This window comes from Lagenorhynchus albirostris, chromosome 7 (assembly GCF_949774975.1).
Source record: "Lagenorhynchus albirostris chromosome 7, mLagAlb1.1, whole genome shotgun sequence".
NCBI classification, from domain to species: domain Eukaryota; kingdom Metazoa; phylum Chordata; class Mammalia; order Artiodactyla; family Delphinidae; genus Lagenorhynchus; species Lagenorhynchus albirostris.
The window spans coordinates 68211183-68231715 of NC_083101.1; the positions used below are offsets into that span (position 1 = coordinate 68211183).

A 20533-nucleotide genomic window follows, 5' to 3' on the forward strand; every position below is an offset into this window, starting at 1 on the left:
GGACTCCTTAGTTGCAGCTCGAGGGCCCCTTAGTTGTGGCATGCGAACCCTTAGTTGCAGCATGCAAACTCTTAGTTGTGGCATGCATGTGGGATCTAGTTCCTGGACCAAGGAATGAACACGGGCCCCCTGCATTGGGAGTGCGGAGTCTCAACCACTGCACCACCAGGGAAGTCCCGATTCTTTCATTTTATTTACCAGTTTTCAAGATAATAATTGGTTTGCTATCATCCCCTGAAAGTGACCAATTAGGTTGTTTATATAGATAGAGATATATTTAGATTTTGATGGGGTTCATATTTGATGGGGTTCAATCTATTGCAATTATTATCCCTATTGAAGTTCAGATTGTCCCATCCTTAGTTAATTGGAACCTCTTCCAATTAATGGAACCAATTAATGGAAACTCTCCCAATAAATCAGCTTCTTTTCTATCTGAAATAGCAAGAAGTTCAAGGCTCATTTTGTACATTTCCTGCCTCACACCTGGAATCAGCCATTTCTCCAAGAAGCACTGATTTCTTTTAGTGGGAAAAGGTATTACAATACCTCTTTCTGACAAATGAAAAAGAATTACAATCTGGACACTGGGGGTGCTCCTCAATACTGGTTTGGCCATTGTTTCTACAATTTATTTAACTAATACTTATTTAATGTTGTTCTGTGCCAGGCATTGCTCTAAGATTTTATAAATGTTTATTTATTCTTCATAACAAACCTACTATTATCCTTATTTTACAGATGAGGAAATTGAGGTACAGAGAAACTAAGTTATTTGTTTAAAGTAACATAACTAGAAAGTAGAAGAGCCAAGATTGGAATCCAGAGTCTGAACCTTTACCCATCATGATATGCTTCCTCCCAAGTGACCTGTTTTTTAGTCATATGCCTACCCCCTAGGCCAGGGGAAAGCAAAAAGACCTTGACTAGCAGATGCACTGAGACCACATCCCCAAAAAAAACATAAAGGTGCTGTTACCAGAAGAAACAGGAATGAATCCTGGGAGGAAAAAAGAAGTCCACTATATCAGTGTTTAAAAAAAACACTCTGATTCAAGATTATAAGCCCATTTTTATTATAGGCATTTCAAAGATTAAACTTTGAAGAATTATATAAAATAATATATGATGCAGAACGAGACTCTTTTACAGAAGTTTGGGTCAATCAGAGTTTCATTACCAATTAAGACCAAGTAGCCAAAAAACAGATTAACTCCCAATAGATTAATCCCCAAAGCCACAGGAATAAACACATGAGCAAACATGAAATTTAATGTGACACAAACTGTGTATTCAGCAAAAGGAGATTTTTCTTATTAGTTATTCAACATTTTGCCCTGAGAAGGCTGAGGGCAATTGGCATGTGAATGACTTGGTCCATCCTCCTCTTCCAAAGCTATAATATCTGGAATTTCATCAGTCTCAGATGTCAAGTCTGTGACACTGAAATCTAGTACCTGTAAAAGAAGAATCTTGGATATTAAAACAAACACTAATGAAGTGAGTTGTCAAGTCCAGGTGAGCTCTTAGAAACATAAATTACTGCATGTGCATGAACCTCACTTTGTCCATAACTATGCTGTCTTCGATATGTTTATAGTCTTATTTCCACAATTCACTCATATTATAAAAGCACTAAGGAAACTTCTCTTTAAAAGGAAACCAACTAGTGGTAGAAGGAATTATATGAAAGCTTTTGAAACTACAAGCTATAAAGCATTTCTGGTTATTCATCTGTCTATTTATCTATTATTCTCTTAAAACCAATAATACTCCTCTTTTCCATAAGTTTGATTTTCCATCCTATAAACCCTTTGGGAAGTGTCTAGGAACTAAGGAAGCAAAAAGGTCTTTGAATAGTTGAAAGAGCCATCACAAAGCCCTAGCTCTTCTCTGCATAGGAAAGGCTTTTAGGGATAAGAAGTTCTATTAACCGTTACTTTGCATACCATTTTGATAAGCCAAGTAATATTTCTTAACCAACAGAAGATTAGAAGCAGAAAATTAGTAAGGTATAACAAGTTACTGAAGGCTGAATCTTGATAGCAGAGGAAAAAATTAGCTGATTACCTGATAGAGGCAAAAAAACTAACAGTAACAACAACAAAAAATATCCATCGAAAAATAGACAGAAGGGAAAATGAGGAATTATTGTCTAATGGGTTTATGCTTGGGATGCTAATAAAGTTCTGGAAATGGATAGTGGTGATGGCTGCACAACACTACAAATGTACGCTTAAGAAGATGGCTAAAATGGTACCCTTGATGGTATGTATATTTGACCACAATTTTTAAAAACAGTTAAAAAACAAAACAAAACACGAAGCGAGAATCTTGCTTTTTCTTGGGCCCCTTACCTGGCTGTTTGTGGCCGTTATTGCACTTTTCCGTAAGAACTCAGGAGCTCAGAGGACTGTCTGGTCTGAGGTAAACACTTCCACTATTTATTCCTGAGCTTTCTATTTGGGGAGATCAACCTACATTCTAGATCTTCATGAATGTTCACTTTTCAAAGATTATACCCAATCTGACATCCACAAAAGCCAACACTGCTTATATAAATTGATTCAGGGCATTACCCAGGCAAGTCAACTATTGCAATTTTAGCCTTTTTAAGTTAAAAGATGTACCTTGCTTAGCTCTCTGTTCGGATCTATTTCTATTAAATGTATATTTTAACATCCATTATCACTCTGTTTTTAATAAATGTAAAATAGAACAGGAAGCTATAACACAAGAAGATATAGAGAGAGGGATTTTCTGGATCCCAGATAAGGAAGCAAGCAGCAGTTGTCTCCTATCAGTGGCTAGAAAGGAAAAAATAAGCACTTTGACATCAGTAAGACATTGGACTAAATCCCCACTCTTCTACTTAACTCTTTTCAACCTCCGTTTCCTCACCTGTCAAGTGAGGAAAATACCAAATTGATTGCATTGCAAATGAGGAGTAAAGATAGTATACGCCTAGCTTGTAAAAGGTGCTCAATAAATTTCATTCTCTTCAGTTTCTTAAATACCACCCTCTTACACACACAAACCTCCAAAATCGCCTATAGATCAGGTAACTACTGGCGTAAAGTAGAGTTCTTTGCAGAAGATTGGAGATTCCACACTTAGGATTTAGGAAAAAAGCCTCACCAACCATCAAAAATGTAGCTCTAGTCCTTGAGATGATTTAGGAGAGCCATATGGATAATTCATCTTCCATATATCCAGAATGAATCAGAGTATATAATTTTCATTATTCAGGACCATCACCAAAACCTATTTGGGGGGCTGGGAAGGAAATAGGGGAGGGTGGAGCAGCTAAGAAGTAGCCACAGTCTATCAAGTTTCCGTGGTGAGTTTAATTTAAAATGTAGTGGTTGTGCCTGACCATCTTCATAGGGTTTTTAGAAATGTGGCACAAGAGAAATCACTTCACAGATTTGTAAGATAAATTCCTTTTCCATTGACATAAACAACAATAGTTTGGACCATCAAAGAAAGAGTGTAAGGAGTCTCTTGCTAAGAATGCCCATGAGGCATTCTGAGGCCAAACTCAGAATCACATGCTTGCTGAAATAACCATAGTCCCTCCCTGCAAGGACACTCTTTTCAAGAAAACCAAGTGACCATGCCAGGGTTCCAGGGAGTTGCATAATTTTTGCAGGTTGTTCACCATACAACCATAAGGGGGCACCACTCATTCATAAACTTCACTGATTCCTGTATTTATTATGACAATTTTCCAGAAGGTGGCACTACAAGTGTTGAGGATAAGGTGCCATTTTCTAATTTGCATAAAACTCCCAGAAGAAAACATAGGCAATACACACTCCTTGACATTAGTCTCAGTAATATATATATTTTTTTATCTGTCTCCTCAGGCAAGGACAACAAAAGCAAAAATAAATGGGACCAAATCAAACTAAAAAGCTTCTGCACAGTGAAGGAAACCTTCAACAAAATGAAAAGGCAACCTGCTGAATGGGAGAAGATACTTACAAATGATATGTCCCATAGGGGTTAATATCCAAAATACAGGAAAAACTCAGACAGTAACTCAATATCAAAAAGCCAAAAATCCAATTAAGAAATGGGCAGAGGCCCTGAATTGGCATTTTCCCAAAGACATACAGATGGCCAACAGGTGTAGGAAAAAGTGCTCAACATCATTAACCATCAGAGAAATGCAAATCAAAACCACAATGAGAGAGCTTCCCTGCTGGCGCAGTGGTTAAGAATCTGCCTGTCAATGCAGGGGACACGGCATCGAGCCCTGGTCTGGGAAGATCCCACATGCCGCAGAGCAACTAAGCCCGTGCGCCACAACTACTGAGCCTGTGCTCTAGAGCCCACGAGCCACAACTACTGAGCCAGCATGCCACAACTACTGAAGCCCGCACGCCTGGAGCCTGTGCTCTGCAACAAGAGAAGCCACCACAATGAGAAGCCTGCGCACCGCAAGGGGAAGAGTAGCCCCTGCTCGCTGCAATTAGAGAAAGCCTGCTGGCAGCAACGAAGGCCCAGTGCAGCCAAAAATAAAATAAATTAAAAAGAAATAAATTTATTAAAAAGAAAAACCACAATGAGGTATCACTTCACACCTGTCAGAATAGTTATCATCAAAAAGACAAAAAATAACAAGTGTTGGCAAAGATGTGAAGAAAAGGGACCCCTCATGCCCTGTTGAAGAGAATGTAAACTGGTGCAGCCACTATGGAAAACAGTATGGAGATTACTCAAAAAATTAACAATTAGGGACTCTCCTCATGGTCCAGTGGTTAAGACTCCTTGCTCCCAATGCAGGGGCCTGGGTTCGATCCCTAGTCAGGGAACTAGATCCTACATGCCACAACTAAAAAGATCCCACATGCTGCAAGGAAGATCCCGCCTGCCGCAACTAAGACCCAACGTGGCCAAATAAATAAATATTTTTTTTTAATTAACAATTGAACTACCATACATCCTGAAATTCCACCTCTGGGTATTTATCTGAATAAAATGAAAATATATATGCATCCCAATGTTCATAGCAGCATTATTTACAATAGCCAAGATATGGAAGCGACCTAAGTGCCCATCAACAGATGAATGGATAGACACACACACACACACAATGGAATATTAGCCATAAAAAAGAAGTATGAAATCTTGCCATCTGCAACAACATGGATAGACCTGGAGGGTATTATGCTAAGTGAAGTAAGTCAGACAGAGAAAGACAAATACTGCATGATATCACTTATATGTAGAATCTATAAAATAAATGAACAAATGTAACAAAACAGAAACAGATAAAGAGAACAAACCAGTGGTTGCCAGAGGGGAGAGGGATGAAGGGGATTAAGAGGTACAAACTAGCAGTTATAAAATAAATAAGTCACAGGGATATAATGTACATCACAGGGAATATAGTCAATGTTTTATAATAACTTTGTATGGTGTGTAATGTACAAAAACTTCGAATCACTATGTTGTACACCTGAAACTAATATTGTAAACTATACTTCAATACAAAATTTTTAAAATTAAGGTAAATTAGAGTAGGTCTTTCTAAAATGACATTTTATGGAGTCTACACCAAGGGTCTTGTTAAATTTTGTTTTTATTATTATTTTTTTTGGGCCACATTGCGTGGCTTGTGGGATCTTAGCTCCCTGACCAGGCTCAGCAGTGAAAGTGCAGAGTCCTAACCACTGGACCACCAGGGAATTCCCAAGGGTCTTGTTAACTAAAGTAAATTAAGAGTAGCTCTTTTTTTTAAATTTATTAATTAATTTATTTATTTTGGTTGCGTCAGGTCTTAGTTGTGGCAGGCGGGCTCCTTAGTTGCAGCACGTGGGCTCCTTAGTTGCAGCATGTGGGATCCTTAGTTGTGGCATGCAAGTTGCACCATGCATGTGGGATCTAGTTCCCTGGCCAGGGATCAAACCCAGGCCCCCTGCCTTGGGAGTGCAGAGTCTTAACCACTGTGCCACCAGGGAAGTCGTGCAGCTCTTTTTAAAGTAAGACATTTTATGGAGCCCACACCAGATTTCTTGTTTGGAAAGAGTAGGACTGTTGGTAACCCTAGCCCTATCTTTGTTTCAGATTAAAATCATTTGTTTCCTGTTTCCTTCATTTCTGAAAGTATGATCGTTGGACCACCTGCATTAGAATCACCTAGGATGTCTTTTTTTTCTTTTTTTTTAAGCGATGCTTTTTTAAAGTGCAGATGCCTGGTACTACCTCCAGACCTACTAACCAGATTCTGTAGGGGTGGAACCCAGGAATCTGCATTTCATCAGTGTCCCCAGTTGATAATCCCTGGCATAGATAAAGAGGGCAGAGGAATGCTCACTGACAGACGGCATGGTTTTATCCATGCTGAGAGCTCACTAGGGCCATTTCATACAAGGGAGTCAGTCTGATAGATACATTAGCTACCTCCTTACTGAGTTGTCCTGTGCTCTAACCTGAGTAGACAACAAAAAGGGAAAAGTGCTTGATTCATACTATTCAACATCTACTCCTATTAATGCTAAGTTATAATTTAACTGGTTGGCTAGAAAAAAATAAAGAAAAAAAATGGTCGGCTAGAATCAAAAAGTCAGATAACAGGTGTAGGCGAGGATATGGAGAAATCAAAACCCTCATGTACTACTGGTGGGAAAGTAAGATGGTGCAGCCACTTCGGAAAACAGTCTGGCAGTTCCTCAAACAATTAAACATAGAGTGACCATATGACCCACTAGTAATTCTACTCCTAGGTATATACCCAAGAGAAATGAAAAAATAATTTACATGGTAACCATTTCTTCATCACTGACATTTACACAAAAGCACCATTTAAACTATTCATTACTCCTGTAAAATATCAATTAACAACACTATCTACTACCTTCCTCACTTTCTTAAATTCTAGAAAACATTTTTTTCAGTGTTAGCCAAAAACATAGATATTATGATATGGCTCTCATGTCGTTAATATGGCTCTCTCAAACAGCACTTTCATAAAATCTGTACCAAACTAAACAACCTAGGTCTATTCTACAACAAGACGAGGCTCCTCTGTGAGACTTAAAACCTTTCATTATATCCCATTTCTCTCTAATCTGTAGGCCCAGTTTAACCAAGTTAAGCATGGAGGAGAAATCCCAGGCAATTGTCTCCCCTCCCCCAAACACTGTGCTTTCACACTGCCACCCTATCATTCCACTTAGCCATCTTCCTGACAATCTTAACAACTAAAGATGCGTTGTGTTAATCAGCAATCTCACCTGTCAAATTCAACAGGGCCATGGGCTGCCTGCCTCTTACTACCTTATCATCAATTGAGGGTGTGATATTCCTAGTCTGCCTTTTCCACTTGAGCACCCAGCCTCTGCTCAGCAACCCCTGGATAGTGAACAAGAAGGCCTCAACCCCAACCAGCCCTAAAAATACGACCTGAACCTATCCCAGTAAGGGTCCAGTTGACACACTTTCTTCTAGCAATTGGTAGCTTCTCAAACATGAGGGTATGGCATCAGAATCTCAAAAGGTAAGCAAGGGGAACAGGAAAGATACCATAAAACATCTTTCTTTGGTCTAAGTTGACCTCAAGCCTGATATGACTTCTTATTCTTCTCCTTCTCTGCCAATAGTCCGATACTATTTCCTTTCCAGTTTCTCCATCTTTCAGATGAAGTAGGCTGCTCCAGGATAGCCTGGGAACTTAGACATCCAACAGTGGAATTATCCAGCATCTTTTCCTTACTAAATAGCAACTGTGAAAATATGATAGGATATCCTACATTATAGGATATCTTTGGGGAAGGTGGACACTTACAGCATGAAGGTATTGCCCTTTGAGATACAAGCAACAAATACCTTGGTTTATAAGGCAGGGACATCTCACAAGACCATCACCCATGCAGGCCTCTGTGCTACGTCACTCCTGGAGCTGGATCAGGACTGAGGCCCAGCTGGCCCAGTCTCAAGTCCACGAGAGCCCAGGAAGGTCAGGCTGGCAAGAGTCCTCCTTTCCATCCCCCACCTGCTCCCCCAGGCATCATTTAGATGCCATTTCTTAGATCTGTGCACAAATATCTATCCTTCTCCTTATTCCTCCTTCCCTCACCAGTCATCTCCATGAGCTAAATGATACTCTAAAAGAGATATCTCAGGTAAACCAAATTTCAGTTTTTCCTGTTTCACTTCATTATTCCTTCAATATCTATCATGCCTTATCAAAGTGGATATATTTTCCCAATCATGATCTGATATTATATACTCACTACTCACTCTGGAACTGGCCAGTTAAAAACACTATGTGTCACTGTCCCACAGAAGGTATCCTCATGACTAGTGCAAAATAGAAAGACACCCCATCCTCAAACACTTCACTTCCATCTGTTGAAAAACATCACTAATTTTACTTTACAGATGATAAAACTAAGGCTAAGACATTAATGGCTAATATATACCATGTTCCTTTTTTTGCCCAGAACTAATTAGAAAGTTCACATTATAATTACATGCAAAGGAAAGAAGTAGGTTTGTACACTCAGGCACACTATGCCAGGCTTCATGTAGCCAAATATTCAAGAACCTGCCGTAATTATAGACTGTGCTAGGCTTAGTCAGCTTTTTTCCCCTCTAAATAATTGTCCTCTTTGGGAAAAAGTTTGTTAAACTAAAACTGCCAGTTTATGCAACAATAAAACGAGGACACCACAAATTCTGAGACATGTTGACAACAAAATGAAATGCGTGTAGGCACAAACTTGAGACACAGAGTCAGACAGACAAAACCAAGGGCAGTGGTATTCTTCTAGAAACTAAGGTCTCTTTATATTCTGTCTCGCTCATGAAGAACAGCTTTGAGAACAGTCTCTTTTTCGTAAGCAATTCAGTAGGTACTATAACTCTTATGAAGGGGAAACACAAAGGTTTATGTTCAGTATAAGAAAGTCTGTGTACAGCTGTAGTATATAAATTTTCCAACCATTTAGAATCAACCACAAAATACCAGCCTTGAAGTTTTGAGGCAAATGACAGCAGGATCACATCCAATTAGGACGAATAAAAAAAAATTTTTTTTAAGAGGCAGAGTCTCTAGAAAAACCAGTCACTAGGGATGGGCAGGCCAGTGCATGGATTGGTTCCACCCTGGAAGCCCATAAATCATTGACAGTCCACCGTCCCAGAAACCAGAGGTTCCTTAGCTTCAAGTATCTCAGGGAGTCCCTCCAACTGAGCTCACATGTTTACTGATTCCTGGAGCTACCTCAAGGGGAAAAAATTTATTTCTCTAACTTAGTAAGCTTTGATAAGTTTATTCACAGAAGTCCATGTAAAGTTATACGCTGCTTCCTCGTTTTCATGGGGAGACAGGGGTGAAGCAGGGTAGAAAGAGGAGACAAATTTGACTTAGACTTCAGTTCTGCTGAAGGGCAGGACACGTAGAAGCAGGCAGCTCTATTTCACGAGTTCTAAGACTGGCTTTTTTGAAAAGGTTTGGCATACTGCAGCTTTGTCATGAGGAGATCCGTATTTCCTAAATAATTAACCCACATTAAGGGGATTAGAAGTCTGGACACCCTAGGTAGGAGGTAGGAAGAACCCTTTTCTACAGGGGGTCCGAAGTCTTTTTTTTCTAATTATTCTCATGTGGTCTTCTAAAGGCATTTCACCCACAACTGAGGTTAGTGATTTCTCCCAATGTGACAACATGGTACCTTAAGTCCAGCTGAGACTGGACACTGAACAATCTCATTCCTTACACGTTAGATGGCCCCTTGGCAAGAAATATTGCTATCTTTACGTGAGACTGCTGCAAAGAGTCACTGCTTCCTCTCAGCTCTGATTTCACTTCAGCAAGGCAGTCAGTCATAAGTGGCTCCTTCTGCTAGTTTAAAAACCTGTTCTCAGGGGTCCAGTAAATGGGCAAATGAAAGGAACCACCACCACCTAATAAAATTCTTACAGGAACATTAGCTTTTAATTTGTTTAAAACCTGTTATCAAACATTCCATTTTTAACATTAGTCTTCCAATGTTATTACAAATTCCCCAACAGCCCATTTGAATTCATGTGTATTAATAACCCTGTCATGCAGGCAAAGCAGTTCCAAGAAAGCCACACTAAAAGCACATGTAACACACAGCATAAAAGTGATCTATTCTGCAGTGAATTTTATTGAATTCAAAGGGGGCATTCCTTTATGAAAAATAAAAAACTCAGGGTGCACAAGCATGCATTGTGAGACAAACCAGTGCTGAGGCCTGCTCAGACCAAACCAGAGCAGACACCAGTTCATACAACAGCCCACATAAAGGTGTTTTTATTCAATACAAACAGACAGCAACAGTGGCAACAGAATGAGGCCATAAATGCACTGGGACATTTTGTGAGTTCTGGATAGGCTCTGAACAGTCTATCATTCTTTTCTTTCCAGCCAAGTAAACAACAGAACTCATCCGTTAAAGTAGAAACTTTAAAGCTCTTAATCCAGTTGGCAATGACTACAATAGAGGACCTTTTTTTCTCGATAGCTGCTTTCCCACTTCAGAGTTGTCTAGCAGGTTTCAACGTAAGAGGAGGGGTCATCTGGCTGGCTGCCCTGTGCACTGCTGACAGGGACAGGTGTAATGTGTGTTGCGCTCAGGCTGCCGGGCCTCCTGGCTGTACCTTGGGCCTGAGCACTCTGAGACTCAGCCACCTGAGGATAAAAGGGACCTACCAGCCAGTTGAGGGGTGTGTTGTTAACAAGATAATCCATCACATCATCTAAAGACTCCTTCATTTTCTGCAGCTGCCCCTTGCTGGAAGCGAGGAGGCCGTCAGACACTTCCTTAAAGGAGGCAACGTTGCGAAACACTGAGTAGATGTCACCAGCCATCACCCCCAAGTGGTTGGCCTGATCTTGGATGTTCTGTGGTAACCCTTGGATGTTGGACAGGAGGGTGTGGCATGTGGTCTGGAGCTGCTGAGTCAGGTTTCGGGCAATAGCAAGAGTACGTGACTCTATGTGCTGCAAATAAGACAAGTTTAAGAATTAGCAGTGGATCCAACAGTCCTATGTATGAATTAGTTCACTTACAGTCAGCTGGTTATACATCCACCACACATGTGGATTCTTTAACTTTTTAAAATCCTCATAACAACCCTGAGTGAAGCAGCATTATTTCGCATTTCATAAACATGAACATAAGCTTAGAGTTGAAATAACATGCCCCAGTTAACAGCTGGAGTGTGGATTTGAACTAGTGCCTGAGTCTTCAAAGTTCATGGTCTTAAGCTGAAGAAACCTAACAGGGGAGACCGGACAGAAGGAAAATACACTCCATATTAGTAGGGCAACTTAGATATTCTCTCCTCAAGTGAGATATGATATGAACAAACAGTTAATATTGATTTCAAGGGCAAATGCATACTAGCTTTTGGAATGCAAAGGACCACGTTCTAGGGCTACAATATGCTATTTCTTCTGTCTGGAACATTCATCCCCTTATTGCCTTTTCACCTAGTTTATTCACCCCTTAGGTCTCAGCTTACCACTCATCTCTTCCAGCAAACCATCTGACTCACCCATCCTCACTCCAAGGTTGAGTTAGTACCCTTCCTATGTAGTATTCTCATAGCAACTATATTTATGCTATCAAAAAACCACTATGACAGTAAAGATGCCTATATTCACTTAGTCTATAGCCATTGTAAGGGCAATGCTCGTGTTTCTCAATTAGTTGTATCCTGATAGGGACAATATGCCTATCTGTAAATTGTTAGATAAAGTTGCACATTTTTGCTTTTCGGTCACATAACAGGCAACCTATGTATACTGTATTGTTCAAACTTTTGATAGAGTATTCTAAGAGGAATAATAAGAAACTTATTAGTAAGTTTCTAATAAGAAGTTTTAATAGTAAGAACGTCTTCAGAAGCTGTAGTGGATGACTCTGTCCCAGTTGTCTCACCTCAGCACAGTGGGACTCATCTGTATCGTCATATCCGATGCTTCTCTTCCACTCCAGCCAGGACAGATAGAGCTTATCCTGAGCACCCTGAATTTTCTGGTTGGCATCATGCACATTCTTCCTGGCAAATTCAATCTACAACACGTTGAAAGAAGACAAAGGAACAAACTAGTCAGACCTTCTTGTTAGCCTGTTCTCAGATCCATGATGTAAATCAGCCAACATCAGCTCTTACAGAAATTCTTGGTTTTTAAGGAGACCTATCCCTGATAGCATTGTTATTTGTTATCAATATGTGTAAGTCAACCAAGCAGTCATAGTACTTATCGCCTTTTATTTAATTATTAAACCACTGTCTCCAATTTACCTCCAGTTTAACATAGGCAAGGCAACTGAAATTCAATACGTGTAAAATATAAAATTACAAAAGAGAAAGGAACTCGAACTTCCTCTTCCCTGTTGCCAGCCACCTACTTCCCCTTCCAAGAATAAACTGGTTTCTAATGGCCATACAATACATACTGTTCTGTAACTTGGTAATCCTTAATGGCTACACAGTAGTCTTTTGTGATGTATCAATGTAATCAGTCCCCTATTAGTTGATGTGCACTGTTTATACTCTTTTGCAATTCTGAGCAAATATACTTATCTGTAAGATAGGTTTCTAGAAGGAAAGCTGCTCCAGGCATAGGTGTGTCTGTAACTTTCCTACAAGAGCCCCTTGAATCCTCTGGAAGTACAAAAACACAAGTACTGCTCTTTCTCTACACCATCGCCCACAGCATCTAACTTTGCCAGTGCCATTGGACAAAACCGGAATCAGTAATTTGACCCCTCTGAGTAAGATTAATGCCACTGCATATATTGATATTTCAGCTATTTATACTTTCTTTTTTCTGCGAGTTTTCTGGATACTCTTTGCCCATTTTTCTATTGGATTGTTCATGTGGTAAGATTAAAATTCTTGCATTTCATGATATGTCTACTCCCAATCCTCGAGATAAATGAACTCACTTCAGATACCTTTAAAGGAAGTTGTACTCACCAGGTTGACAGTGGAATGGAGCTGAGAAATGGTCTCTTGGCTTTTCTGCTTAGCTTCTTTAACCCTGCTGAGGGCCTGCTGGTAGGCCCATGAGCGGAGCTTGGTGGACAGGGATCCCAGTCTGATATAATAACTTGGCTTCTGAACAGGATCAAATCCTTCCACTTTTTTGGCTTCTTTTTCTGAAGTTACATAGAAGTGACCAAAAAAAAAAAAAGGTCCAGGATCACAGCTCTAAGTGACAAGGCCTGGAATCTAACCTGGATCTTGACTTTGTTGATTCCACTCACCCATCTAGCAATCATGCACCCCTCTTCCCAAGATGCCTCATGTCTGCTGCTGGGCTTAGCAGCCCAGAACACATCCCTATATGTGACACATGTCACCTACACAGGTCTCTTCCCACTAGAGCTTCTTACCTGGCACAGAGTGAGCACTAAATCTTTAATGATTCTATACAGCAGCCCATTAAGGACAATCCATTTATAGAAAGTATTTCTCTAGGCTAATCTCTCCCGAAGTTTCAAGACTTACTACGTACAACTCAGTGTGAAACTTAAGAGTGACTTAAGAAGGAAAACTATAGGGACAGAAAGATTAGTGGTTGCTCAGACAGTGGGGGTGGTGGGGGGATGGAGACTGACTGCCAACAGGCATGAAGGATCTTTTATCTTTGGGGGTGATAGAAATTGTATAACTGGATTATGATGGTTATGTAACTGTAAATTTAGAATGAAAAAAGGTGAATTTTTTGGTATATAAAAGTATATCTCAATAAAGCTGTTTAGAAAGATTGCTTTAAGATATAAAACATTGGGAGTTCCCTGGTGGCCTAGTGGTTAGGATTCTGGGCTTCCACTGCCATGGCCCGGGCTCAATCCCTGGTCGGGGAACTGAGAGCCCACAAGCTGCATGGCAGAGACAAAAAAAAAAAAAAAATGTAAAACATTATTTCAAGAAAAAAAATCCAATTACCTAGTTCATCCTTGGTGAGAGGGAGGTACTGGTCTACCAGCAGCTCTGATTTGGTGAGCGCATTTTCTACTCCACTGCTCACCAGCTGCATCATCCGACTTCCTAGGACTATGTTAATGCCGCCACTGACCACGGATTTGGTCTTCTCCACACTGCCAGTCACTGTTCCTTTGGTCTTGTCCACCACCCCAGTGATTGTGTTGGCCACAGAATCCTTGGCCCCAGTCATAGTAGTCGTCACAGCATCTTTTGCCCCAGTCATAGCTCCTTTGGCATTGGCCACAACCTACAGGGAAAAAGGCAGATCATTTGGCTGGTGAGAAGCATAAAAACCTAGTTAAGTTCTTAACTAAGGTAGCATAGTTGAAGAGTTAAAGAATGAATCTGGCCCTTTTACTTTCTAGTTGTAGGTCTTAGACAAGCCACTGAGAGTTGATGAGCCTCAATTTCCTTATCAGGTATACGTACCCTACTTGCCACCACTCAAGGGTTGTTGGAGGACCAAATGAGGGAAACATAAAAAATCTGTCAATTTGTCAAGTTTTTTTTCTTAATTTATTTATTTATTTTTAAAATTTATTTTATTTTTGGCTGCGTTGGGTCTTCGTTGCTGCACGTGGGCTTTCTCTAGTTGCGGCAAACGGGGGTTACTCTTCGTTGCAGTGCACGGGCTTCTCACTGCGGTGGCTTCTCTTGTTGCAGAGCACGGGCTCTAGCCACATGGGCTTCAGTAGTTGTGGCGCACGAGCTCAGTAGTTGTGGCGCACGGGCTTAGTTGGTCCACAGCATGTGGAATCTTCCCGGACGAGGGCTTGAACCCGTGTCCCCTGCATTGGCAGGTGGATTCTTAACCACTGTGCCACCAGGGAAGCCCAAGGTTTTTTTGGTTTTTGTTTTACACTAGATGAACCTATAGTAATTAAGGCACAAGGAGTACTCTAGAGAAAATGGCATTTTCCACACTGACATGCTTATACTGAGCCCCTCATGCATGCCTGTAAGTATAGATATAGGTATCGTGCACACCTGGCCCTATGCACACAGCCCCAAGCCAAAACACAGGTAGAGGTGTCAGTTCTCCATCCTACTAGATGTGCTCTCAGGTACCAAGTGAGAAAAGGCTCTATTTACCACCTCTGCATTTATCCAGTACCACATGGGAATCAGTGATTTGAGAAAGCCATTTCACCTACAGAGATGAAGCCACAAATTTAGTAGAGATCAGACTACAGGTATTCTAGCCCAAAGGTGGATAGTTCATCTCTGCTTCTTAAGACAACCTGACAACAGTTCAGGAGGTAAGGGAGTGATCATTACTCTTTCAAAAATATATCCAAGGTTGAGGGGACAAACAAGTATTACCTGTTTATGGTCTGCACAGCCTGTGTTAAACAGATAAAACTTAAAAATGCCAGGTGGCAAGCCCCAGCACTCTTGTCCAAGCTCACCTGGTTTGTCGGCTGATTCAGAATAGGCAGTTTCTCCTCAATCCTGTCTAGCCCCTTACAGGCGTAGGTATTGGCAACGGCAACTAGAAGAATCACAAACGATGAAAATGTTAACAGTCTGGGTAAGAGTGAATATATATCCTGAGCCTTCATTCTTACTATAAAAAAACAGCAAAAATGTTCATTTTAATTTACCATGCAATACTTTGCCTGGTTTCTCTAGTTCAGAAAGAAGATTCTTGCCAGGTTTCTGGCAACTTTCTTCTACTGACAGGGAAATAAGGATATGGGTGTGGGAAGGGTGGGGGGAGCAGCAAGCAGAGACAGCGACAGGCCAAGCAGGATGCTGGCCAAGAAGCCTCTTACTCACCAACTGTCCCCTAAGGTTAATGCCAGGAGAAGCCAGGCTTCACCTGAACCCTCATTCAGGGAACGAGGTATATGAAAACTCTCAAAATTAGCATCTCCATGCTAGTTTAACCCTCACCTACACTTAATTCAGTAGGTGGCAGTGTACTTTGGGTTATCACCAGGAAACAGTATGTTAACAGCACCCTGGATCTCCCTAAAAAGACCCGGATTTTAGTCCAAGCTCCCCCCACCTCCCAGCAATGACCAAGCCTAGAACTACTACTATACTCATTTGGGAAGTAGCAGAGTTGGAAAACTGATCTCTAAAAGGTTTCTTATAATCCTAAAAGTCCACGACATAACCACTTGGGGGAATGATTTAAACCCATATTCAAAAGTAGTTCATAATGTGGAGAAATTGAAGATTCCACTCCTAGGTATATACCCGAGAGAATTCAGAACATATGTGCACACAAAAACTTGGGCACAAGTGTTCACAGTAGCATTCATTATTCATAATAGGCATAAAGTAGAAGCAACCCGAACATCAACTGATGAATAAAATATGATATATCCTTGCAATAAAATATTAAATTATTCCATATTAAAAAGGAATGAAATACTGATATGACGCTACAATTTGGATGAACCTTGGAAACATTATGCTAAGTGAAAACTAGCCAGTCACAAAAGACCACATATTTTATGATTCAATTTACATTACACGTCCAGGATGTGCAAATCTATGAAGACAGAAAGTAGATTACTAGTTGCCTAAGGTGGGGGGAGGGGGACGGGGAGTGACTGTGAATGAGTATAAGTGTACAATTCACAGGCATTCACGATACTGTTCATTCACAATATTGTGCAACCATTACCACTATCATTTTCAGGACTTTTTCATCATCCCAAACAGAAAGTGGTACGAGGTTTCTTTCCGGGGTGATGAAGATGTTCTAAAATTGATTATGGTGATGCCTACACAACTCTGTGAATATATTAAAAGCCACTGAATTGTATGCTGATATTATTTATTTCTTTTCTTAAAGCAGTTCACATATACTGTGTAGTCCCAAGGAAGTCAGCTATTTCAGTTCACTCACTCTTTCCCCATATGACCTCACTTGCCAACACAGAAGCATCTCTGGGGGATTTTTTTTTGTAATATCATAACATCTGCCATTGTTATGAAGCAGGCCTTCTATAACAATGAGGGTCACCTGGCAGTTTCTCGGGAAAGGCAGCATGTGTCTCAGGAAAGGCTGAGGATTCCTGATGCGTGCTTAAGGCATAACACTGGCATTCACCATATTCAAGCCAGCTTCCGGGCTCACTCCTGATGAGTACATAGGACTAAATTTTGAGGGGGAAATCAAAACTCACTTTGTGGCTCTAGCTTTTGGATGATTGGCAGAGCACTCATCACGGCCACAGAGGTGATGGTCTTCACGCCCTTCTCTGCCATCTCACACACAGACTTCAAGTAGGGATACTGATCCTTCGTACTGATGTAAGCCGAGGAGACGAGGTCATATGTGGAGCTCACCAAGGGTAGGTTGGCCACCCTTGTCACCACACTCTGCAACCAAGGAGGAGGGAGAGCTTAACTTCCAAAACACACTGGGGAGGAAAAGGAATCAAGAAACTGCTATTTATAAATCATACCGGCTGTGGTTCAACTGCAACAGATGCCATTTTTCTTCTGGAGAAAGAAATCTGCAGAAGAGAAACTTGGTTCAGGACACTGTAATAAGACTCCCAAATTCATTCTCCAACCGAAGCAAATGCTAATTTCAAGTAGAGCAAAATTCAAGTTTAGTCTGCATTTCTTCCCACCCTCTGGCTCTCAGAGCTTTCCTCTGGGCAAACTGAAAGAAGGTTTTTAAAGCTCACGTGTACAAGTCACCCACTTAAAATGTTCAATTCGTTTTCCCCACCAGAACATTAGAGATGCCTTTTGAAGATAAATATCTGTCCACAAAAATGCTAATCAACTTAAAACCCGTGGTAAAACTAAAGAGATATTCCAAGTAGAAGACATCTTGTACAGTCAGGACGATCAAGACGGAGCACTTTGGTGGGGGGCGGTGGTTACTCCTTCTTTGTCAAAGAACTGAAACTAGTTCAGGGGACACTAAACACACGAGAAAGGAGGTGCTCCGCGGAAATGAGAAACTTTTCCGGACGCTTTAAAATGTCAATTTAGTGTCCCCAACGACCCACAGCCACACAAAACAGCCTCAATGCTAAGCAGCAGAGCTGGAAAGTTAAGAACCCACCACTTCGGAGCCAACCAGTTCACCCTCCGGCCAAGGGTCCCACTTTTACAAGAAATGAGAACTACGCTAAAGGCGGAAATCAGACGCCAGCACCAATAGCCCGTCTGTCACTGCGTACCCCACAAAATTCTGTTTCAAGACGATTTTCTCACGCGTTTCCTTTTAAATAACGTCCTTTCGGGACGACTGGAAACTGTTACCCGCAACCAAGCCAAGAAGCTACAACCGCACTAAGGCAGCGGGCAGAAAAGTAGCCTGAATCAAGGAACAAAAGCGAGGTTGCAAAGCGCAGGCCCAGCAGACAGCCCCTTCCCAGCCGGGGCCCGGAAACCGCCACGAGGCCGCCAGCGTCCAGCCTGGAGCCCGCGGGGGGCCGAGCCGCGATGGACCGGTACCGCAGAGGTGACGCGTACCCACCGGCTGGCAGCAGCGCAGAGTCCAGGATCCAGCGGGTCCGCGTGGCGTTCACAAGACCCGGCCCGCGGGCGCTGGGCTATATACCCCGCCCCCTCCCGCGCCCGCCCCCGCGCCCGCCCCCGCGCCACGTGACTGGCGGCTCCCTGACACCCGACCCCCAGAAGCCGGGCCGAGTCCCGCCACCTCCCCCAACTGCAGGGCCGCCTCCAGGGGTGGGGGCCCCTTTCGGGGTGGGCGTGGCGGGGGGGGCCCTACCTGGGTCAGGGGTGCTGGGGTTCCCCCGACAAAAATGCGGCCGGCGCCCACGCTGGATTTGTAGTTTTGCAAAAGGCAGTAGATGAGTCGCGCGGACAGACGAACAGTAACTAACCTGTTGATTTCCACCAGTCCTCAGAATAGAATTGTCTTTAAAAATGGAAGCAGTGACGTCTGGACTGTTATTTATAACAACTTCTTAAGTTTTGTGAAATTCTAAATGATGACGGACGTGTAGAGATGGCTGTTTTGCTGTTCTTTTGACTTTAAAGTCAGTTCCTCAAACATCGGTCTGATTTAAGGTTGAATCGGAATTTCCAAAACAGGGAATTTTTTTTGAGAATACCGTTTGTTGGTTTTGTTTGTTGGTTTGTTTCAGCGAGACTTAAACCCAAATCACTCCGGGATGATAGCTGCCTATGATTACTATGCAAGATGGCATTTTTTTTTTTCTAAGAAACAAATCAACGTCTGAGTCCCAGTCTCTTCTTGTGTAAAATTCAGGATTTGAACCAGATTATGTGAGCAAACAAATTGTGCAACTGCCCCATCCCGGGTAGGAGCTCTGTGGACCGCTCCCTGAGTGAGTGGCCTGGGATCTGATGACATCGCCGAGGGCCTCGGCCTCCCTGCTCCCTCTCAGGGAAGGTAAACAAGAAAGCACAGGTGGGAGGTGCGAGGGGGAACTGGCGCCGGGTCCTCGGCCTCCGGAATTGGGAGCAAGCGGAGGCAGGGAGGACGCAGGAACCTGGCGGCGGGCTTTGTCAAGCTACAGAGTTTGAACTGTGGGAAACCCTCAAAGGCATTTACCTTAATTACGTAACTAGTGTTGCATGCACAGAGATCCTGTGCATATTTAGAGCTCCAAACCGACCCATTAAAAAATGTATCCTTTATACACGACGGAAGACATCTGGAGGCCCCCAGCAAGAAAAACCAAATATTGTGTCTTCCCGCCCCGCCTACACACACCAGGTCATTCAAAACAAAATGCAGTACTTCCATAAAATAACTGTTAGGAAGTCCAAAAATGTATGGGTTTTTTCCTCCTATGTTGACATCTTCAATGCTTTAAGCAATCAAATTATTTTTTTCTCTTCTTTTTGCTCTTCTGTCTTTGTTGGTGCTCTGAGCAGATGTTTAGTGTGCCTATTGTTAATGTCACCACCCTAATCTAAAACGACAGGAGTTTGAGTGATGATGGTGAGGGTTTTTGTTTTTTTTTTAAACTTCTCACTGCTTTGGCCTCTTATTTTGCAACAGAAGGCTCTTGCCCTTTCACCTGTAAATGCCTCCATGCTTTCACTTGTTTTAAACCTGTGAGTCACTTGCCCTCTTTAAGGATAAGCAAGCTTCCTTCTGTGTTTCTATACCTGAGAAGGAGAGGGCTCCAGAGACTCATGTTGGGGTCTAGACTTTCCAAGTCCCCAGAGGATAAAGCACACCATATTCTGCACCTGCTTTTCTTTCATCTTCATGAGTCTGGGACAACATGGAGCTAGTGGCAACAATAACACCCAAGTCCTCCAGGTGATTCTGTTGGTCTCTAACGTTTGAGAACCTTTGTTTTACAGAGGTGATTTTTCATAGTTGGTCTTGGGACTAGTGCATCAGAATCACCTAGGGTGCTTGTTAAACATTCTGTCTCCTACCCAAGCCCTACTGAGTTAGGAGCTACAGGGGGTAAGGCCCAGGAGCCTACATTTTTAAAAATACTTTCTTTAGTAACACCACTTTACTCTTCACAAAGCACTTTCACATGTTCCTCATTGTTTGAGCCTCCCAACAATCTGGGAACTCAGTGCAATAGGGATTATCACTCCCATTTTAATAATGAGA

General features: G+C 41.9%; 1 protein-coding gene across 2 annotated transcripts; it reads right to left on the reverse strand.

Annotated features, from left to right (window-relative positions):
- Positions 1-1052: 1052 nt before the first annotated feature.
- Positions 1053-18530, reverse strand: PLIN2 (perilipin 2). Of its 2 annotated transcripts, XM_060155115.1 has the most exons (9): positions 18440-18530; positions 17409-17459; positions 17127-17322; positions 15393-15475; positions 13945-14230; positions 12970-13151; positions 11925-12059; positions 10691-10981; positions 1053-1457 (listed from the first exon to the last, which is right to left on the reverse strand). In XM_060155115.1, exons 2-9 carry the CDS (start codon positions 17436-17438, stop codon positions 1317-1319), a joined length of 1344 nt encoding a protein of 447 aa, XP_060011098.1. In that variant the 5' UTR covers positions 17439-17459; positions 18440-18530; the 3' UTR covers positions 1053-1316. The 2 variants fall into 2 exon arrangements, with proteins under 2 accessions (XP_060011098.1, XP_060011097.1); XM_060155114.1 differs by lacking the exon at positions 1053-1457 and having other exon boundaries at positions 9923-10981.
- Between the last annotated feature and the right edge of the window lie 2003 nt (positions 18531-20533).